Genomic DNA, 24099 nt, shown 5'->3' with positions numbered 1-24099 from the left:
CAGTATCTACATCAATACTGTCTAATATGACACAAAACACTGTAGGTGTTACACATATTACTAACACTAGACATCAAAAATGAACACATCATTATAAAATGTTTATAGCAGAGTATTACAGTCATAGTCATAATACAGCATTGGAAATATTACATTAAAAAAACCACTTTCTCTAATTAGGAGAGACATACTGTACACTGACGTCATTCTTTGAAAGCACAGACATAAAATAATAAGTAACCTATTATTACTTTTATATTAAATATCACTTACCTTATTCCTATATAAGGACAAACTATATATATATATGCATTCATAATTTTATTTTTATCAATATTTCAAGGCTATGTGATTCACCTGCAATAAAGAATTTTCCAATCTATTTATTGACAAAAGTCTGCCCATAAGTAGACTTGCGCAGTTCAAACACGTGTTGTTCAAGGGTCGATGTATTTACTCCAATTCGTGAGCTGCCAAGAGTCAATATATGGCTTTGTTTTTCTGCTTTTCAAAGCAGAGTTGACTGCACGCTGTTTTTAAAAGATCCCCCAACACACTGAGAGCTAGGAGACTCCGGGAAAACTGATAGTCTTTTCCAGAAGGTGTATCAGCCTTCTCTGCCATAATTTGGGTTGTGGGATGCTAGTGGGTGGGATTCTGTTCTTCCTTTTGCTACACCAAGAGGAAATGAGGTAAGAGGGAGACCAGGAAACTGTCCCTGACATAACCTGTGTGTGAATACTCCCTCCAAACATCCTGAACAAGCAGCTACTTTAACTTGGTGCCAAGGATACCTGGTGCACGGGACTCTCCTGGTCTCTGAAACAGTGCAGACCGCTGCTGTGTAGTATGCACGGACCACAGGTGGCTGGTGAGCACCCAGAAGGTTCAGAGTGAGCTGGGCTGCGAGTATAAAATCCACCCAGGATTTCAGAGACTTGGTATGGAAAAATAGAATGTAAATTAATATCTCATTAATATTCTTGATATTGATGACATGGTCGAACTGATAACATTTTGGATTGGGCTGAATAAAATGCTATAATTAATTTCATGCTTTCCTTCGTACTTTATTTTTTACAGTGGCTACTAGAAAATTTAATATTACGTATGGATGCAACTTCTATTTCTGTTGCATAGGGCTGGTCTAGACAGTTTTTAAGTTCTTCTTTGCTTAGTCGTATCTGACTCTTGGGATCCCATGGACTGCAGCCCGCCAGACTTCTCCATCCATAGGCTTTCCCAGGCAAGAATACTGGAGAGGGTTGCCATTTCCTTCTCTAGGGATCTTCCTTTCCTAAGGATTGAACCTGTCTCCTTCATTGTTAAGTATGTCCTTTCCCACTGGCAGGATTCTTTACCACTGAGCCATCAGGGAAGCCCCTGAATCAAAACTTGTGGGGCCCTACGTGGGAAACCTTAAAAAAAAAAAGGGGCTAGCTTTTGCGGTTGGAAGCCAAGATAGCCTCCGGCGGAAGAGACAGGGGCGTGGCCTATGTTAAAGTTTTTGATTGGCTCTCTTGACACGTGGACAGTGCGTGATTACCATAGACTCCTGTTAAGCTCATGACGACTTGACCTTATATGCATATTATAATTTGACCTTTAACCTGATTGGTGCAACTATGGCATATTATAATTTGACCTTTAACGTGATTGGTGCAACTATGGGAGGTCCCTCGCAGAACCCCCTCGCTTGCCTATATAAACCAAGAGTTTGTGGCACTAAAGCGGAAATGCTCAGGTGGAACCCCTGTTGCGTCTGATTGTCTCTCGCTTGCTGAGGGGCTGGGTTGGCGGACAGCAGGCTCACCTCTCCTTGGGACCCCTTGGCTTTGCTGAGGGAAGTTCCACTGCCTCTCTTTCTGCAGAGCACCCCCCGCAAAAACTAACCTTCTCTAACCATCTTCAATTTTACTTTTGGAAGCAGTAAACAAAATTTTTTCCATGTGAAAGTCCAATATCTGAAGAAATCATCACCCCACCTCATCTTCTCATGTCTTAGAGACCTTCTTCAAAAATATTCCTCCTACAAGTATTAAGGATTATGTATCCATTTGGAAAATGACTGCTGCTATCTTGCTGGGCAGTTTCTTTACTAAGCTGAGGCAGCTCTCCCTGGGCTCTCCCAGGGAATATATCTGACTTCACAGCACTGTGAAGCACCCGGGTCCTTATCAGTTGTGGATCGTGGGGCTCAGTCGCTCAATTGTGTCTGACACTTTGTGACCCTGTGGACTATAGCCTCCAGGATCCTCTGTCCATGGGATTTCCCAAGCAAGAATACTAGTTCAGATCAGTTCAGTTCAGTCACTCAGTCTGACTCTTTGCGACCCCACGGACTGCAGCATGCCAGGCTTCCCCGTGCATCACCAACTCCCAGAGCTTGCTCAAACTCAAGTCCAGTGAGTTGGTGATGCCATCCAACCATCTCATCCTCTGCTGTCCCCTTCTCCTCCTGCCTTCAATCATTCCCAGCATCACGGTCTTTTCTAAGGAGTCGGTTCTTCGCATCAGGTGTCGGAAGTTTTGGAGCTTTAGTTTCAGCATCAGTCCGTCCAATGAATATTCAGGACTGATTTCCTTTAGGATTGACTGGCTGGATCTCCTTGCAGTCCAAGGGACTTGCAAGAGTCTTCTCCAACACCACAGTTCAAAAGCATCAATACTAGAGTGGGTTGCCATTTCGTACTCCAGGGGATATTCCTGACCCAGGGATTAGAACCTGCTTCTCTCCTATCTCCTGCATTGGCAGGCAGGTTCTTTACCACTGTGCCATCTGTGAAGCTCCAATACTACACTTGATTTTAGCCAAAAGGCCAAGAAGGGGTTGTTCAGTTCAGTTCAGTTGCTCAGTTGTGTCTGACTCTTTGCGACCCCATGAATCGCAGCACGCCAGGCCTCCCTGTCCATCACCATCTCCTGGAGTTCACTTAGACTCACGTCCATCGAGTCAGTGATGCCATCCAGCCATCTCATCCTTGGTCGTCCCCTTCTCCTCCTGCCCCCAATCCCTCCCAGCATCAGAGTCTTTTCCAATGAGTCAGCTCTTCGCATCAGGTGGCCAAAGTACTGGAGCTTCAGCTTTAGCATCATTCCTTCCAAGGAAATCCCAGGGCTGATCTCCTTCAGAATGGACTGGTTGGATCTCCTTGCAGACCAAGGGACTCTCAAGAGTCTTCTCCAACACCACAGTTCAAAAGCATCAATTCTTCAGTGCTCAGCCTTCTTCACAGGCCAACTCTCACATCCATACATGACCACAGCAAAAACCATAGCCTTGACTAGACGGACCTTAATCGGCAAAGTAATGTCTCTGCTTTTGAATATACTATCTAGATTGGTCATAATTTTTCTTCCAAGGAGTAAGCGTCTTTTAATTTCACGGCTGCGGTCACCATCTGCAGTGATTTTGGAGCCCAAAAAATAAAGTCTGACACTGTTTCCACTGTTTTCCCATCTATTTCCCATGAAGTGATGGGACCGGATGCCATGATCTTTGTTTTCTGAATGTTCAGCTTTAAGCCAACTTTTTCGCTCTCCTCTTTCACTTTCATCAAGAGGCTTTTTAGCTCCTCTTCACTTTCTGCCATAAGGGTAGTGTCATCTGCATATCTGAGGTTATTGATATTTCTCCCGGCAATCTTGATTCCAGCTTGTTTCTTCCAGTCCAGCGTTTCTCATGAAGTACTCTGCATAGAAGTTAAATAAGCAGGGTGACAATATACAGCCTTGACGTACTCCTTTTCCTGTTTGAAGGGGTTGTTAGTGGCTCGTTATTCAGAGCTTAATCTGTAGAAACCAGAGACTGAAGGATGTTCTTACAACCTTAGGTGAAAAGCATAAACTCTGTAAATAGATCTCTTGGCATTACGGGGAGGGTATCTAATGATCCAATGATCCTCTGTTCTCATGCCCCTGTCTTCTTGCTGTTGAGGACACAGCTTCTCTGTTCACATGCCCCTGTCTTCTTGCTGTTGAGGACACAGCTTCTCTGTTCACATGCCCCTGTCTTCTTGAGGACACAGCTTCCCGACGGTTATGGTTTGGCTCAGCAAATGCTCCACATTTTGGAGGGAAGCTGTCCTGAAGCTGGGGTCTGCTGAACCTTGAATGGGACATCACCATTCTGTTAGGCTGGGTGCTTTTATGCAAGGATTTAGGATCAATGGAACAGCTTAAAATCAATGGATCACGTGGAATGTTGTCTAGATGTTCTTGGGAGGTGATGAAGAAGAGGATGCCGTCAGTGTGGAAGGCAAACCACACCTGGACTAGATGCCACTTCCAATAAGGATGACACAGGTTGGAAAGGGCCAAGATAATCAACTTGCCACCAATGGGCTATTTGCTTTCTCTCAGGAATGGTGCTCTGTGGAGGGCTCAACATCGCTGTCTACTGATACTCGGTCAGCCTTGGTGACAGAGAACTTCTGAGAATTCAATGTTCACTATGAAAGTAGCTCTAATATTTATTATTGACAAGTACATATATATGTAAACTATGTTTTGTTGTTCACTTGCTAAGTTGTGTCCGACTCTTTACGATCCCATGGACTGCAGCACGCCAGGGTCCTCTGTCTTCCACTATCTCCCAGATTTTGCTCAAATTTAGGTCCATTGATTCGGTGATGCTATCTAGTCATCTCATCCTCTGAGGACTCCTTCTCCTCCCGCTCTCAATCTTTCCCAGCATCAGGGTCTTTTCAGGTGAGCTGGCTCTTTGCATCAAGTGGCCAAAGTATTGGAGTTTCAGCTTCATCATCAGTCCTTCTGATGAGTATTCACAGTGATTTCCTTTAAGATTGACTGGTTTGATCTCCTTGCAGTCCAAGGGACTCACAAGAGTCTTCTCTAGCACCGTAACTCAAAAGCATCAATTCTTTAGAGCTCAGCCTTCTCTATAGTCCAACTTTCACATCTGTACATGACTACTGGAAAAGCCACAGTTTTGACTATACGGAACTTTGTTGGTTAAAGTGGTCTCTGCTTTTTAATATGCTGTCCAGGCTTGTCACAGCTTTTCATTCAAGGAGCAAACATCTTTTAATTTCATGGCTGCAGTCACCGTCCACCACATACATATATGTATGTGTATATACACCATGTTTATAATTATTTTCTTAGTTTTTTTGAAAACAAGGATGTTCTCTTCTGTAACTACAGTAGGATCAACAAAATTAGGAAAACTAATGTTGAAACAAAATTATCTGAGATTTGGGACTTTAATATAAAGGGCCAGACAATACATATTTTAGCCTTCCCAGGACACAGGTTGTCTGTCACAACTACTCATTTTGCTGTTGTGTGAAAGCAGTCACAGGCTGTACACACGAGTGGGCGTGTGTGTGTGCCCATACAGCTTTATTTACAACAGCGGTCAGCAGCCTGGTCTCGGCTGCAGGCTGCAGTCTGCCAACTCCTGATGTAATCTGTAGCCTACTCAGACCCCATCCACTTTCCTGTAATGCGCGTTGTGATAGACTTTTGTTACAGTGCTGCATCTAGTTGCTGTGCCCCGTTAGTTTTTTTCCGACAGTTTTTCAAATGTTCTTGGTTTCGTGTCAGAAAGACACGTGAAAGTGGAGGTCCCCAGTTCCCTTTAGTGGAGGTGACTCAGGAGGCAATAACCTGAGGATGGGTGTCCCTGCTCTACGGTGGACAGAGCTGAGTGTCTCTCAGTGGATGGACCTGGGAGATATACTTATGTCCCTGTCTATCCACACATACACCCATCATCGACCATGCACTCATCCACCCAACCATCTACCATCCATCCACCCATCTACCCGTCCAACCATCTTAAAAGCCGGGAGCTTATTATGCACTATCTCTAGTTCAGTCCAGCACCTCAGGACTCTGTCTAATAATGCTTCCTCTTTTCTAGAACTGTAACTCCTCTAACAATAGAAAACCTGGATCCCATTATCTACATTTATTTGTTTAGTCCTAGAATACACAGAAAGTAGTTTTTAGAATGATTAGACTTTACTTTTGCAAGCAAGAAAATGACTAACTGGAATTCAATGTATGTTTCAAGTTCTTTTTGTCTTTAACCTCTGGACCTATCATCTAAATAGTATGACCAAAGTTTATTTGCATATCCCGTACCTTCAGGGAAGTTATTTGAAATACAAGAGTGGGTCACTCCTCCTCTACACGCTCCCCCCCCCCCCACATCATCATTTATTTCTTCTCTGAATGTGTGAAATGATAAAATAATTCCAGAAGTGAGAATTGTATAATAGAGAACTGACCCTAATTTCCCAATTTTTTCAGTCCTCTCCACCTCAGTCCTTCCCATACCCTGAAAGCAAACAATTCCATTATTTTCCTTTTTTCCTTTCTGGGTATTTCCCACTGATGAGCAAATGTATGTGTATTTTATTTCCTGGTCTCTCACACAAAATACTGCAGACTCTGGACATTTTTATGCACTTTGCTTCTTTAACGACATATCCTGAAAATCACTGCACCTCAGTGACTGTGATTATCCTTTATTAGAGATAGGTAGTACTCCTTCAAACGGAAATGCTATCATCTATGCACGTGTATGCAATCAGGGTGTTTCCAAACACTTTATAATCAGAAACAGTGTTGCAATAAATAACCCAGGGTGTGAGTGTGTGTATTTATATTGTGGGAGTTGAATCCTCAGGGTGAATTCCTGAGAATTAGTTGCAGGAAAAAAAGCTCATCAATGCATATGCAATCCTTAGCTATTGCCAAATCCCCCTCTGTAAAAACTTCCAACATGAATTCCCACCAGCAAAGTATGAGAACCAATTTTCCCAGTTTTGCACCAGAATGCAATGCTGTACTCTTAGTTTTTGCCAGCTGGATGGGTTAAGTGCAGTGTTCTACTTTGCATCTCTGTTATTATAAAGTTGAACATCTATCCATGTTTAAGAGCCACTTTTGTAATTTTGAGTTGTGTTCATATCTTTTGTCATTTTTTTCTTTAAATTCCCTCAATTTTTGTATTAAGACTACTACCAGCTCTTTATGTTGTAAATATTTTTTCTCAGTTGTCAGACATTGGGTTTATTTTTGGCCATGCAAATGTTTTATATTTAGTCAAACTGATTGTTCTTTTCTTTAATCCCAACTTTGAGCCAGAGGAATCTTTCCTTTGCCCAGGTGAGAGGAATTCATCCACTTTTTCTTCTAGGACTGGTGTGCTTTCATTGTTTGACATCAGGATCCTTGATCTATTCCAACTTTATTCTAATGGACTTTTGACTTTTCCAGTGGCTAACCAATCTTCCTAGAACCATTTAGTACAAATTCTACTTTTACCCCAGTGATCTGAGATGCCACCTTTGTCTGGTATTCATTTGGGTCTATTTCTCATCTCTCTGTTTGGTTCCACTGGGCGGTCTGCCACTCGCGCTCCAGTGCCTTGCTGTGTTGATGAGAGAGGCCCTGTACTGCTTAGATATCTGATAGCACCGTGCCCCCCACACCGTGACTGCAGAGGACTCTCAGTTGTCCATTTTGCTTGACTGGAGTTACTTAGATATTTAGAATTATTCCCACTGCCCGTTGGACTTAACAGCTGTAGTAGGAAAATGGCCTCCTAAAGCTGTCATACTCTAACTTCTGGGACCGTGGGGAAGAGAAATTAAGATAGCATATAAAATGAAGGTGACATGAGTTTGAGCAAGCTCCAGGAGTTGGTGATGGACAGGGAGGCCTGGTGTGCTGCGGTCCATGGGGTTGCAAAGGGTTGGACACGACTGAGTGACTGAACTTAACTGAATCATCCTATTTAAAACTAGATTATCCTGGATTTCCAGGTGGGACCAATGTAACCACAGGGACCCTTCAAAATGGAAGAGGTGGCAGGAAAGAGGACCTGAGGGGGCAGTGTGAAGGACTCAGCCCGACACTGCTGGCCATGAAGACGCAGGAAGAGGGCCATGAGCCGGGGGAGGCAGGTGGCCTCTGGGAGCTGCCATGGGCCAAGAGTCCCTGATGGCCTCCAAGGAACGCCGCCCTGCTGACAGCTGACGGTAGCCCAGGAGACCGGCTCCGGTTTCCGAGCTGTGGAACCGTAAGAGGATGAACCCTGTGGCGTTAAGCCATCAAGGGTATGGTAATTTGCTACCACAGCAATAGGAAACCGATGCAACCTTTTCCACAAAAAAATCCACCTCTATGTCTAACAAAGCTTCTGGGCTTCAGTCTCCTCTTTCCAATACTACTGAAGCTGCACCAGGCTTCTCAGTGTTTCATTGGTGTGCCTTTCCCCTTTTAAAATTTAACAACACAGAAGAGTGAAAGTTTTAAAAGTGCCTCTTTTAATAGCAGTTGAGATTTCTTTGACACTTAGAAAATGCCATTTCATCGTCCCCTGGCTCTACTGTTGCTCCCCACCCTCCCCTCATGCTTTTAATATTTTGTTCTCAGTTTTCCGCAGTTTTACTATGATGTCTCCGGGTGTGATTTTTTGTATTTATCCTGTGTGGGGTTTTCTGAGCTTCTTGAATCTGTGGCTTGATTTCTTTCATCAGTTTTGGAAAACTCCTGGCCAGTGCTTCAGGTATTGCCTCCCTTCTTCCTCCTCTCTTGTCTCTGGCGTGCAGTCACTGCCTGGCCTCGCCTCCCTTCTTCCTCCTCTCTTGTCTCTGGCGTGCAGTCACTGCCTGGCCTCGCCTCCCTTCTTCCTCCTCTCTCGTCTCTGGCGTGCAGTCACTGCCTGGCCTCGCCTCCCTTCTTCCTCCTCTCTCGTCTCTGGCGTGCAGTCACTGCCTGGCCTCGCCTCCCTTCTTCCTCCTCTCTCGTCTCTGGCGTGCAGTCACTGCCTGGCCTCGCCTCCCTTCTTCCTCCTCTCTCGTCTCTGGCGTGCAGTCACTGCCTGGCCTCGCCTCCCTCCTTCCTCCTCTCTTGTCTCTGGCGTGCAGTCACTGCCTGGTCCCTCTCTGCCCTGCAGCTGTGCGCCAAGCACTCTTTCCGGTAGGCTGCCTTTTCTCTAAGTGCCTCAGTCTGAATGGTTTCTGTCACCCTCCAGCTGCAGTTTTACCAACAGTTTACTCTAGTTTATACTAAAGGCACCTCGCTACTCCTAGTCTTTCATGATCACTGAAGCCCAGAACAGCAAAACCTTAATTTAAAAGGTATTTAAAGTAACCATTAACATTTAACATGAACATGTAAATGTTAACAGTAGCTGAAATAGCCAGTAAAGTATAGTTTAAATGAGTGAAAACATGAGTCATGTCACCACCACTATATAGGTCATTTCTATTTAATTAAGAAATTTGTATTTTAATAGAGACAATGGCAAACTAGAACGCATCCGCAGGAAGACAGGATAGTGAAACCTCTAGAAACTACCTTCCGTAAAACAGCTGAAGAATTCAATTAAATATTTATTGAACAAATGCAGAATAAATGAACTAGGGGGTGAATTTAACCTGAAGATACAATACACAACTTCAAATGTTCAGAGGGCTGTCACACAAAAAAATGAAAGACTTGTTCAGTATTTCTCCCACGGGCAGAACTTGACCCAAGGGATAAACATAAGCAACCGATAGGCTGCAGACCAGTTGTACAAAGTGTATCACGTAATAGCTTCTTTCCCCAACAATGCATTCCACACTGACGTCTCCCTTCTTCTGAAAGCAAATATTACTACTTCATACTTCTCCCAAATGTCTTAAATAAGTCTCACTTTCGTGGCAAGCCCTCCACCACCAGCAATGGATGTACTCACACTCTCAGAAAAAAATCTAAAGCAAACTGGTTTACCAGGGAAATGGTCTTGTTCCTCAGCTCGGTCTCAGCATTTTGTATTTGTGATTCTCAGGTGGGCAGAGGAAAAGAGCATGGTCTCCAAAGAGGGTGTGAATTACTATCCCCAGCAATGCAGACACTGCCTCTGGGGTGTCCTCCTCACACCCCAATGCACCATGGCAACTACCAACCTATGGTGCAGGTGGGAGGGAACACGCTGTGCACTGCAGCAGAAAGAACACTTGACAACCACTGTTCTACAAGAAGCAGGAGGGCTGTATTTTACAAGTCACTAGGAAATATAAACTGCATAATACTGATGGACTCCAAATTGTCAAACATTAAAAAATGAGAAATGTTTCAACAACCACTCAGCATGTTTTAAGGACAAAATATATATACTTGATATTATATATGTATTTTATCACATACTCAGTAAAGTATGATGAGGTGATTTATCCATCCAATAAAATTGAAAATAAAAATTTTACATTTCTCTACTTGTCAGTATTCAGGCTTCTGAAGGTGGATCTTGAACTCAGAATGGTCAGTTTTCGAGGAAAGCCACATAATCGGTGAGTCTGGCTAACTGTTGCTCGTTGGGGATGGGTGGAACAGGGGCAGGCTCTGCACGTTAGAGAGAAAGACACTCAGTCAGACACCGGGGTCACAAAGCCGTGGTCCTGCCAATGACACCCTCCAATGCCTTTTACTTATCAAGAAGGAAACTTTCTTAGATTTACCTTGATCTTGGACATTTTAAAAAAACAAGCCAAGAAGCCTCAACTTCTATGAGTAGTTTTCCCAAACTGGGAATAAAGGCATGTTTGGTTCTGTTGTTACTGAAGTTTCCATGTGAAGGTTAGAAACACTTTAACAGGCAACACCTCTCCCAAGAGAACACAGCTCTTCTTAGAAAGACCCCTCCGCATATGACATTAATTTAATAATCACCCAGTACTTACCACACAGAATATTAAATTTTCAGTGAACAGAAAACCCACAGAGGATCCCTTTTCAAAAAGCTTAGTTCTCACACGTCGGCCTGGAGCCAAGTCTGAGTCAGGGCTGGCGAGGGGCTCCATCAGGCCTGCCTGACATGACACCAGGGAGGGGCCCGCTGCCTCGAGGGAAGCTATAGAGGGGACCCCCCACCGTGCATCCTTGTGACTAGATGGAGTACTATAAATACCACGTTAGGATTTAACCTCTTTGTCTACAACATGAGAGCTAACAAAAAGAAATAATACAAAAACAAAACAGAAAAGTAACGAAATACTTTTTAAATGGACACATGAACATACATACCTGATAAGGGAATAAACCTGTTAAAGGAGACATCCAGGGCCCCTGCAACTGAGCAAAACACGCAGCCCGGTTACAGAAGCCTCGTCCAAAGCCTTCACACAGAACAGGGCATTTCTAATGCAGTGGCATCCCAGTCACTCACTTCTCAGAGAAACAGCAATCACGCTCTACCTGATCACACCGGTCTCTTTACTCCAGCAGCGTTCTCTCACCACCTAGATCGGCTGGGCCCTCGTCTGACCCCTCTTCTGCACCCTCAAAGGGCCGAGCACACGGTAGCTTGTGTACTTCCCTACCGTGGAGTCAACAACATCTGAACAACAGGAATTCAGAGCAGGTGGAACTCTGGGAGGGAGCCGATCTGAGTGTTTATGCAGATGGGCATGGAGCCCAGCTCTAAAGCCACGGCAGAAAAGGACATTCCTGGTAAGCAGCAAGGAAAGTGGCTCATTTCAGAGAGGAAGGCTCAGGGACTAGGAATTCAGATGGAGACAATGAGGACAGGCCAAATTCTTAAGGCCTGGATAGGCCAGATAACTTAATTTTGTGAAAGTTAAAGCCACTCAAAGTCTTGTTTAGGAGAAGAGTCTACATGTTTACAGCATGAGGAGAAAAGAGGAATTTCTGAGTATCTTAAGTATCATTTTAAAAGGCAGCAGTTTAGGTATTAGAAATAAGCAGTGAGAAATGGCCCAATAAATAAAAGGATGAGAGATTATTAATGCTTAGTAAAAATTAAGTTGTAATCAGGATTATGGAAACATATACATACGGGTTTTTAATGAACAAAATACATTTTAAAAAATTAAAGTAAAACCAGATAATCTTTAAGATCCTTTCTACCGTAAGGGTCCATCACCCTCTATCTGTATTAAACATGAGTTACTTTCATGCTGTTGGCATGGTAGAATTTTGTATCAAATTATTCATAGGCAACACCTGAAAACCTGCAGTGGTCTCAGAGTTCAGGCTGCACGGTGGACGAGCAGCTCCACCTACCTGGCTTCTTGGGCATGACCATCCTTGTGGTAGAGTCGGCTTGCCAGCCTTGTTCAAGGATACCTAAATCATGTATTTAACACAGAAATGTATTTTAAAAACAAGAAACTCTACTTACAAGATCCACAATATATCATTGATGTTACCTGTATGGGAGGTCCAACATGGGTAGATGAACCTGTAACGTGTATTTTCAATACAGAGGTATCCTAGAGACAGCATTCTCATGGGAACTTATTTGGGAAATACCTTTCTGAAACATCCATGAAAGCCTCATTTTATTCTATCAGGCTGACATAATCACTAAAAAGTGATCAGTTTTCTATAATATATGTATTATGGTATTAACCAGATCGAACTATTAAAAAGAGACATAAGGAAGACGTCTACAGTACTCTTTCTAATCCTGACATCAGGAATAACAAAGATGACGCTGAGGATAAAAACAGCACAGAGACACCACACAGAGGCCGGTCAGCAGGTACTGCGCTGGGCGCTCCTACAGGGGTCACGTTATACAACCACCCAATAGCTCTGTGAAGCTCATCGTAACTGCACAGATGCGGAAAATGAAGCTCAGAGAATCCCAGGAACGTGTCTTAGGTTGCACAGCTAGCATGGAGAAGTGGACCAGGATCACAGACAGACAGTTGTTAAGTATGGACTTTGGGATATATTATTTATTATGGATTAATTTAAATATATTTTAATCTATAATCAATAAATTATGGATTAATTTCAAAAGAAGAGTCAAAATACATGTCTGTATGCGTAAGTAACAGTATGATTTACTCCAAGGACATTCATTAACCAGCCATTTATGCATCTGTAACTGTGGTAGGCCTCAGAAATTCATGATATGTGGTGCTTAATGGAGACGTTTCGACTGGAGAACCCAAAATGTCCAACACCATAAAACAGTGCTGCAAGATACCTGCAGTATTAATATTCCAGAGCAACCTGTCCAGGGAGGGTAGACTGGTTAGGACCTGAGAAATGAAAATGCAGAAGCACATCTGGAAACCAGTGGGTGAGAGTGGGGTGCAGACACCTCTAGGTTACTGGTAAGAAATGGTGAAGAAAAACTGGGCTGAAAGGCATACGAGGAGGAGATTGCCTTCATCAAGGAAGGGTGAAACAAGGGTTTCTACAGGTCCAGATCCATTAAAACTTACTTTCTTAAAACAACAAACAAACCCCACCTCCATGTTGATTTTCAAAGGAAAATATATAAAGACGTTAACGGAGTTTAAGCTTAGAATTTTGAATATAATGTTACCTACCCAGCGTATTTAAGAGCATATGACGTGCACACCCTGAATTTTCCTCCATGTCGCACACATTCTCTACCACCTGTAAAAGCTATGATGTAACCGGGGGCTCAGAGGTGGGAATGTCACCAAACACTTGAGTCGACACCTCCATCCGCTGCCTCTTTCCTCCAATGACCTACTGTTCTCACCACCTTCCTTTCCCCTCCCTCCACTGGTCAACAGCAGCTCTAATTTTTCCTTCCTGGACATCAACTTGGAGGGCTCAGCACTGTTTAGTAGAGTAGAAGTTGATCAAAGGTATTAGAGATAAAAGTAGAAAATATTCAGGGGTCAGACCCCGGGTGCCGTGATAAGAAGTAACTACCCAAACAGTGAGGAGGTTTAGTAAGGAAAGAGTTATTAATACTAACACATGCAACAAGGGTTTATCTCAAAGATAAAGTCAAATTTTAATCTCATAGAAATCGCAATGCATTCCTTCACAAAGCTCCTGTTTAAGACATCTTTATTGGTGCCTATCTTTGGTAAAAAGCACTTTAAAGGTAAACACAAACCCAGTATTTCTTATTCACATTCAGAAGTCCAAAAAATTCTATGAATCAAAAAATTTTCTTTAACTCATGTGTTGGCAAACCTGATGCAGACCCCAAAGTCTATGTACAGCCTCCTCTCACGCCAACTGCGGGGACACACGTGCTCTGCGGGAACCACGGGTGGGCTTGGTCACCAGGTGCTGGCTGCCTGGGGCTGTGTGGTGTACGCCTCCTATCACCTTTCTAAAGAACTCACACAACCTAAATTCCGAAACGTGTCCTGTCCCAATGGCTTCAGATAAGGGCTTGTGGACCTATGGTTTACGTTCCATTTTCTTTGAAAGCAGAAAGTAAAAGTGAAGTCACTCAGTCGTGTCCAACTCTTTGCGACCCCATGGACACCAGGCTCCTCCATCCATGGGATTTTCTAGGCAAGAGTACTGGAGTGGGTTGCCATTTCCTTCTCCAGGGAACTTCCCGACCCAGGGATGGAACTCAGGTCTCCCACATTGTAGACAGACACTTTCTATCTGAGCCACCAGGAAGTCTGAAAGCAGAAAGTAGGCCTCAAATACCTTTCACAGCCTCCTCCACAGGAAGTCCAACAAAGGCTGCAAAATCGTCGGCGATGATTGAGGTGTAGGCTTGGGAGACCAGGGCGAAGGCTCGTCTCCGGGTTGCATCTGTCGTGGGAGTGAAGGTTTGGCAGACAGTGAACCAAAAGAGCTGCCAGTTTTGAAACACACAATTAAACTACATCACAGCTCTTCTCCAAATTTGGTAAGAAAAACCAGATCAACCTAAAGATTTCTGCATTTACAGGCACAGCTATAGGCACCTAAGATGTAAGAAGGGCTCAAATATTGCTCAATCAACACTAAATCATTCAATTGTGTCCAACTCTGTTCGGCCCCATGGACCATAGCCCACCAGGCTCCTCTGTCCATGGGATTCTCCAGGCAAGAATACTGGAGTGGGTTGCCATGCCCTCCTCCAGGGGATCTTCCAGACCCAGAGATGAAACCTGTGTCCCCTGCAGCTCCTGCACTGGCAGGTGGGTTCTTCACCACTGAGCCACCAAAGAAAGAACGTGACAGTGAGAGCAGCTCAGTCGTGTCCGACTCTGCGACCCCACAGACTATACAGTCCATGGATACTGGAGAGAATACTGCAGAGTGTGGCCTTTCCCTTCTCCAGGGGAGCTTTCTAATCCAGAGATCGAACCCAGGTCTCCCACATTGCAGGTGGATTCTTTACCAGCTGAGCCATAAGGGAAGCTGAACATCCAACTGAGCCATAAGAGAAGCTGAACCACCAAGGAACATGCATTTCTTACACTTTCTCTGAATGAAAAACATCTCAGGTTAAAAAAACAAACTCAGGTGACAATAAAAATTACAAAGATGGAAAAAAAAATTACTACAGACAGGACTCCAACTCTAAGAAAACTTCATCTGTATTTGGGATGTATATTTCAAAATTTCTCTTTATCCCACTTATAAACATTGGCCTGACTAGAACAGAAATTACCTTCTCCCAGGATCAGTGGTCCTTTCTCAGCAGGGTTTCTGACACAGGACCACACCTGGGAGCTGCTAAACAAACCTGATAACCAGAGCCCCCTTCCTAACTTTCAAGTCTGCTCTGAACTCTTGACTTGACATCATTCAAGTGCAAATCCCAAAGTGGAGCCCTGAGCCCCACAGGAAGGGGTTGTAAACAACTCCAGCAACAACTTCCCTAGAGACCACACATGGGCTCCCCCAGGCTTAAATTTCCACATTAAGTAATTCAGGAATGAAGCACGTGACTTCGACATGCTTAGGAATTATGGAGTTTACCTTCCACATTTAATAGGCAAGTGTACACATACAAGAAAGCCCTGAACATAAGAAAACCCACCCCCACTCCTGGGACCCTGTTACAGCCACACCAACCCCCGCAGACACCCTCTGCTTCAAAGCGGCCCACTGGTTCTGCTTGCACCGCTCACCGTTGTGCTTCTCAGGCACTTTGTAGGGCGCTGTGCTTACATCTCTATGTGGTCTGAACCACCCTCCTCTCCTCTCTTCCTGGGTCTATTTATAAACCCTCCGCGCTGGGCACTGGAGCTCACTGCCATCTGCGCCCTTCTCTGACCTCACAGCATCACTTACTTACTTAACAGGCAATCTTTTACCACCCTCAGTGTGCACTGCACCCCTCCCCACCCCGTCATCCCGACTTCTCTACAGGAGGGCTTTCACATCCTTTTATACCCCAAGGGGCCCAGCACCGCTAAGGAAGGGTGTGCTGCACACAGGCTTGTGGAAGGTCTCACGGGAACCCAAGTGAGCCCGACCCCAGCCTTTGGGCTCTCCTCTTCCTTAGACATCGCTGAGAGTCAACCCTGTTGCTTCCTTTCTCCCTGAGCCTAACTGCCTCCCAGCTTTCACGGAGCCATTATTTTACTTCTCTTCCAATTCCTTCCTTCATTCCTACCCACTTTCAGCAAATGACCTTAAAGTAGACTTCTAACACAGCTAAGAGATAAAGAAGCTTTTATCTATTGAAAGCTACAGACATTCAACAGAGAAGAACCCAGAGCAACAATGAAAGAGGAAAATACAAGTGTACAGCAAAAGCTACATTCATTTGATAAGCCTCCCATATTTTAGAAACATTTACTTTCAAGTTCAAGTACTCTGGTCAGATTTTCAGAGTTGAAAAAGGGACCAGAACAAGAAAAGACTGTGAATGAAAGAGAAAATAGTGGAGAGAAGAGAAACATCCCGGGGAAGGCAGAGCGGAAGGACAAGGCAGCAGGCGTAAAGGCCACGCGAACCACAGCATCAGTCAGGGGCTGAGACCCTCAGGCTGCTTTTAACCCCTCAGCACAAATGAACCTGACATCTGCATCCTGACCAGGCACCAGTCACCTCAGCAATGAGATGTGCAGCCTCAGGAAGGCATGCATCAGAATGACAAGCAGGAAGGTGGATAAGCTGAGCTGGCACCTAGTGTCGCTGGCAGTTCTTCATGGGACAAAGTCTCAGGGAGACCTTGAGAGATCGCTTATTCTGTTGCTCAACTAGCATGTTAGCGTGCCTATGATCTACCAGGAACTGCCGATGCCAGTGCTAGAGACAGAGCGGAAGGTGAGGCAGCTGCCCTTTGCAACCCACCTCTGCCCTTAAACCCCACGGAGGCTGGCCACCCAGACCTTGGCACCTGGGCTCGCGTACTGGGTGAACGTGGGTCCGCGGGGCAGGGAATGTACTTCCTCAACCCCCTCCCTGTCTTGCTCTGGATCTGAATTTCTCAGGGCGTATACAATGACGCCAAGGTTGTTTTCTGTGCGAATATCCGAAGTCACCCCTACTGCGCCAGGGCGGCCTGTTCTCCTATTTGTCACGCACACTGTTCTGCTTTACCAGGCCAAGAATGAGGTACACTTCAGAGGCAATCTTTGCCTTCTGCTCCCCTGAAAAGTTGACATCCCTTGCCAGAGTGATGAGCAGTATTCAAGAATTCCTGCTCACTGACCCTCCAGAGCAGGAAAGTAGATAATGAAGGCAGGAATCAACCAGAGACACAAGGCAACAATATGAAGTAACAGTGTAACGCATAAAAGAGCGAAAGCAGACACTGGGGGTGGGAGAATGGAGAGAGAGAGGCAGGGGAGAGTTCTGGCACGCTATGCTGCATTAGACTGGTAATTAAAAAAAAAAGGGGGGGAGTTAAAAAAAGTTTATCTATGTCCTAAATTGATTAGTCATAAATCCAGAAGTGGAAGAAAGTCCATGACAGGCTGAGGTTCACAGAGTCCATAGGAGTCTCTACTTTCAAATATGTGGGGTTTAAGTCTTATTCCCTTGAACTTACTGGAATATTACAAAATTTCATTTAAGTAGCAAAAATCATCTCTTACTTACTGATAAGCAACTTCAGTCTAGAGTTAAATTAAGAGGCAGCAAGGCCCTCAACTGCTGATACAAACTCAAGTGACATGAAATCAAAGCACAATTTTAGCAAATTTAAAAAAGAATTCTGAAAACTTCCCCAATTCACCCAGCAGAGAATATCTATTTTTCAAACACACTGAGTTACTCCAACACTTAAAGTCTAGTCTAATTTCTTATCCACAGAGGACACTACCTCTGAGAGCCTCCATGATTGGCTGGACGGCCTCAGACCACTGATGAGCGTTGATGGTGCTGTAGATCCCGGGGAAGTCCCTCTGCCAGATCCGCTGGCCAACTGACCAGATCCCCCCAAGTTCAGAGTTTGCCTGCAAGAAAGATTACTGCCTTTGAGGACACTCATTCTGCACATATACCAACAACTGAAGCTTAAAACATAATGCAGCATTTAACAGCTGTAACTGCTTCGGCCCAATCACTTTCAAAAAGGTTTTTAAATGCTGTGATTACTACTATAGAATTTATTGGCATGTCTTATACGGATTTTTATTAAAAAATTAAGGCACAAGAAAGTAGTCCAAAAATATTTCACATCATTTAGGAATTAGTTATATGAAACACTTTTTTTAAACAGATGTTTTATTTATATTTCATATATATAATATATAGACCTAACATTATATATACATGTACATAAAATACACATACCTAAGGGCAAAAGTAATAGCAAAATGGCTAATAATATAGACTCTCAATCTAAGATGTCATAAAATGTGGCAGAAGGATAGCATTTCCAGTAATAACACTGAAGCTATGCATATAATTTATATCTTTAAGTCAATGGCACTGGAGGAACATTCCAAACTTACTTAATAGAATGTGGAGGAAAAACAGTATAAATACTAATCTGGTCTGCTGCTGAATATCAATAATGAATAAAGGGATTTAGGTAAATTCTTGTTAATGTTTTGTGAATGTACAAGAAACTCACTTCACATTTATGTGAGACACAGTGGATCATCAGAAATCATAAATTTACTTCTTTCCATCTTGGAAGAAACTATCAAGTGAGTTCATCTACTCTCTCATGAAAAACAAGAAATCTAAAATCCTAGTTACCAAAAAAAAATCTTAATGCTCTGAATAACTATTATTGTTAGGGTGTTCTTGTAAATTATATTACTTGCAAAATAAATAACATTTAGAAAACTGCACAAATCAGTTGAAAAGAAAATAATAAAACAACTCAAACTTCTATCTAAACTAACTCAGTTGTTTGTCAGGTAAAGTGACACTTATAAAGTATGTTAGGAAACCTGATCAGAAAGAGTTGAGCACAGATTTGTACTCCACCCAAGGGAAATTAAGATTAGCGGAATCTAGATCTATTCTTTAAATTTGAAGGCAGTTTAATAACTTTTGTGAATCACATGAGAAAGAAAACAGAAACTTTGCTTTTTAAGTGAATGGCATCACTATATTGAAGCAGTAAGATATTCTGAGGAATACTTACAGATTTTATAGCAGGTGGTATTCTTTTCCAAAGATATCTTGCATTGTTCCTAATTTACATCCCCCCCAAGAAAGAACAAGCAATTTTTAAAAATCACCTCAGTAACTATTTAGAATTTTAGATCCCATTGCAAACACACAGAAGTATACTTTAAAATTCTCTATATAATACAAAATGAAATTTAGTTTTACATGAATTTGTCCAGGGAAAGTAAGAGTGGTTTTCCAGATAAGACATGAAATATTTTTATCAAACTAACATCCTGCCGTTTTTAGTAAACTTTTTAATAATACAGATCTTAAATTGAGGCAACAATGTAAAGACTTAAATAGAACTGTCTAAACCATTCATATATAAAATAAACAAATTCATACACTTTCAAAGTCGTAGCATTCCTAACAATACGCATGGTACACAACGCTTTTCTCCTTATCATGACCCCTCCTCCTACGAGTGAGCATACAGGCACCAAAATTTCAAGGCAGCTTTTTCTTTTTTTAAAGAGTCTGGAAGCTTGAATGACGAGAAGCATATGACGAAAGCATTATAAAACAGGAAAGGTAATTTGTATGCTACATGAATAATGAAAACCTCAGTTTAGTTTAAAAGGTACAAAAGGAAAAGGTTTAGAAGAATTTAAAGCAAAATTTAACAGTAACCGTCAGTGGGATGCAGCACTGCAAGGGGCTCTTTTTGCACAATTATACTCTCCCACTTTCCTCCAATGAACATGAATTAGGGATAATTAGAAAACAAAGCCTTTCAAGAAGTGTTATACATTGACAACAAATTCCTTTTGGCTTTCTCAACTTTCCCTTTTAGTTTCTCTGTGTCTATTGATTACATGGGAAGGTTTTATAACCAGAGGAAAAAAAAGATCAATAGATTTAAAGGAATTTATTGACACTGCAGTTTCTCATAATAAATTGGAATGTTTCTTAGAAGGAATATATAAAACAGGTCTATTTTAAAGCAACTCAGCCTAATCATAATTTCTTAAGTCATGATTCAATATACGAAATAAGCAGCACAGCTCCTTGGACCTACGTTCCAGTGATACGACTTCAACGTAAGAATAGTTTCCTGAGGAAGATGCTTCTCTTAGCTTTAGGTAGAAGGTACTTACATGTCATTATGGAGCAGATACAAAGCTAGAAGCTGACCATACACTGGGGGTGTAGCAATTCCTCCTGGAGCCTATAAGGCCAAAAAAACCAGAGAGAAATAAACCTCATTTATTCTTTTATATTTTAGAAAGTATTTTCTTAACTCACCTAAAGTGAAGTTGCTCAGTCGTGCCCGTCTCTTTGTGACCCCATGGACAGTAGCCTGCACCAAGCTCCTCCATCCGTGGGATTTTCCAGGCAAGAGTACTGGAGTGGGTTGCCATTGCCTTCTCCAGGGAATCTTCCCGACCCAGGGATCGAACCCAGGTCTCCCACATTGTAGACAGACGCTTTACCGTAGAGTAAGCATATTTTATAGCAGTTGTTATTATGGATGGAGAAAGATGGATGGATTTAGCTCTTTGATCAGCTGCGATTCCTCTGTCTGGGCCTCTGTGTATTCACACACACAAGAATATTTAAACGCTATCCCTTTCCCAATTTTCAAATTCTTACTCTGTTGTACTACTATAAGAAATGTCTCCAACAGATTCCTAAAGCAATATGATTAATTCTGCCCACTATACCAAACACATTGAATATCTAAGTAAACACATAATAAAGAGACAAACATCAGCTGAGTTACAAAACAGCTGAGTTACAAAAACATTCTTCTCCTCACTCAATTTCAGTTCATTCAGGAGACATCTATCAAGTGTCTACCAGAGAGCTGCTGCTTCTGGCAGCTGTCTCCTTTGGTTAATTAACTTTTTATATCAACACTATAAATGCCATTAAGTGCCTTTCTACGAAAAAAACCTTGTTACTTTAGTAGTTGCATGATACAATGTCACCTGTTCTTCTAAAGACAAGGGGCTTCCCTGGTGGCTCAGGCTAGTAAAGAATCTGCTTGCAATGGGGGAGAACGACCCGGGTTCGATCCCTGGGTGGGGAAGATCCCCTAGAGGGGGGCATGACAACCCACTCCAGTATTCTTCCCCAGAGAATTCCATGGGCAGAGGAGCCTGTGGACTCCTGGGGTCGCAAAAGAGTCGGACACGACTGAGGGACACACACACAAGAGTTGGACAAGACTAACCGACACACAGGCAAAAGAGTAGGACACAACTGAGCCACACACACACAACACAAAAGACTCGGATATGACTGAGTGACACACGCAACACACACACACGAGTCGGACACGACTGAGCAACACACAAAGATATCACACACACTCGCGCACACACGAGTCGGACACGACTGAACCACACACACACACACACACAAAAGTCGGACGCGACTGAGAGACACACACACACCACACACACGCAAGAGTCGGACACGACTGGGCGACACACACACGACAAACAGCAAGCTTCCGTGCTTTCGTGAGGCTAAGGGCTTTCTGAATCAAGCAAAGGTTACAGCGGTCACACCTCCGTCTGTGCCCGTGCCTGCACTACAGTCTTAATAAGCCCCATTTCTGCACGTCTCCCCACAGCGCAGAGGAAAGGCGTTTAGTCCAGCACAGAAGCGTACGGAGGGTGTGAGGGGCAAAGACGCACAGTGGTTCCGGGCTCACTAGCTGAACACACACAGCGAAAGGCTCCGGCGAGTCTGGGGGGACCAGGGCCGGGCGCTCAGCCCAGCCCTCCGAGATTCTCACACCAGCTCCTGCGCCCTCCCGGCGCCGGCCCCGAGCCCCGCGGGCCCCAGGCCCCGTTACCCTGGAGACCGAGGCCGCCCGAGGCCTCGCGACCCCGCCAGGCGGCCGGCTACCTCGAGCTCCTGGTTCTCGCACTGATCCAGCAACTTTCTGAAACTAAAAGAACTTTCCGCCATCACCGCCACTGGCATTTTCCCAGTCGGTTCAACGTCGCGCCTCCTCAGCAGAACCGGGCCCCACTCTGTCCCTAGGGGCGTCGCGCCTGCGATGACGTAAAAGCCGAGGGCGCCGCCGAGCGCCCCTGCGCAAGCGCCTCGTTGGTTCCGCTGCGCCATCAGACGTCGCTGCGACGGGGGCGGGGTCGTCGCCGCTCTGACCGGCCCTCTCGGTGCCCTGGAGGACTGACCGGGCTTCTGGGAAGCTGCTGTCCCAGCACGTGGCAAAGGCTGGGCGGGAGGAGCTCCGTGAATAGTTGCGTACTTTTGCTATGGTTTTTCCAGTGGTCGTGTATGGATGTGAGAGTTGGACTGTAAAGAAAGCTGAGCGCCGAAGAATTGATGCTTTTCAACTGTGGTGTTGGAGAAGACTCTTGAGAGTCCCTTGAGCTGCAAGGAGATCCAACCAGTCCATCCTAAAAGGAAATCAGTTCTGAATATTCATTGGCAGGACTGATGCTGAAGCTGAAACTCCAATACTTTGGCCACCTGATGCAAAGAACTGAGTCACTGGAAAAGACCCTGGTGCTGGGAAAGATCAAAGGCAGGAGGAGAAGGGGACGACAGAGGATTGGTTGGTTGGGTGGCATCCCTGACTCCATGGACATGAGTCTGAGTAAACTCCGGGAGTTGGTGATGGACAGGGAAGCCTGGCATGCTGCAGTCCATGGGGTCGCAGAGTCGGACACGACTGAGCTGAACTGAACTGAAGACTTTTCAAAGTCTTTACTTTGAGACCTTGCAAATTTAAAGGTTCAAAACTAGCTTTGGTTCCACCTACACCTGCTCCTTCAGCAGCCCTCCCACAGCAGGGAAGGCGCTGTAGTTCTCCCCGCAGGGCTCCCCTCCTGCAGGCCCCCACGTTTTTGCCTACAGGTGGAGCTTCTCTGGCTTGGAACTTCGAACACTAACGTGCAATATTCTGTAGACTTCCAGTCGCGCTGCCCTCCCCACACGGCCACTGCAGCCGAAATGAGATTTTCAGAAACACGATCAGATCTTGTTATTCTTCTGAAAATGATACAAATAACAGCAAATCCCTAAACTCCAGTGTTTGATGTTGCTTGTGTCGGCTTTAAAAATAGCCACAACTTAAAAAGTTGAAAGTTGTGTTTTCAAGTAGCCCTAAGAGAACAGCTCTAAAGAGCAGGGCAGGGAGGAGTCAGGTTACACAGAAGTCTTACAACAAAGGGTAGGTGGTCTGAACATCAAAAGATGCAGTTCAATTCAGTTCAGTCATGTTTGACTCTTTTCCACCCCATGGACTGCAGCACGCCAGGCTTCCCTGTCCATCGGCAACTCCTAGAGCCTGCTCAAACTCATGTCCATTGAGTCAGTGATGCCATCCAACCATTGCATCCTCTCTCACCTCCTTCTCCTCCTGCCCTCAATCTTTCCCAGCATCAGGGTCTTTTCAAATGAGTCAGTTCTTCGCATCAGGTGGCCAAAGTATTGGAGCTTCAGTTTCAGCATCAGTCCTTCCAATGAATATTCAGGACTGATTTCCTTTAGGATTGACTGGTTTTGTCTCCCTGCAGTCCAAGGCACTCTCAAGAGTCTTCTCCAACACCACAGTTCAAAAGTATCAATTCTTTGGTGCTCTCCTTTCTTTATGGTCCAAGTCTCATATCCATACATGACTACTAGAAAAACCATGGCTTTAGATAGATGGTCATTTGTCAGTAACGTCTCTGCTGTTTAATATGCTGTCTGGGTTGGTCGTAGCTTTTCTTCCAAGGAGCAAGCATCTTTTAATTTCATGGCTATAATCACCACCTGCAGTGATTTTGGAGCCCAAGGAAATAAAGTCTCCCACTATTTCCACTGTTTTCCCATCTA

At 44.1% G+C, this 24099-nt stretch overlaps 1 protein-coding gene across 1 annotated transcript; it reads right to left on the bottom strand.

Annotated features, from left to right (window-relative positions):
- Positions 1-9222: 9222 nt before the first annotated feature.
- On the bottom strand, positions 9223-22317 carry COPS8 (COP9 signalosome subunit 8). Its single transcript, XM_052636690.1, has 8 exons — positions 22159-22317; positions 20397-20467; positions 19271-19319; positions 17993-18125; positions 14431-14538; positions 12049-12111; positions 11050-11097; positions 9223-10368 (listed from the first exon to the last, which is right to left on the bottom strand). Exons 1-8 carry the CDS (start codon positions 22234-22236, stop codon positions 10289-10291), a joined length of 630 nt encoding a protein of 209 aa, XP_052492650.1. The 5' UTR covers positions 22237-22317; the 3' UTR covers positions 9223-10288.
- Positions 22318-24099: the final 1782 nt, after the last annotated feature.

This window comes from Budorcas taxicolor, chromosome 3, assembly GCF_023091745.1.
Source record: "Budorcas taxicolor isolate Tak-1 chromosome 3, Takin1.1, whole genome shotgun sequence".
NCBI lineage: Eukaryota > Metazoa > Chordata > Mammalia > Artiodactyla > Bovidae > Budorcas > Budorcas taxicolor.
The sequence above is the reverse complement of the archived record's forward strand: the minus strand, read 5'-3'. Positions and strand labels throughout refer to the sequence as shown.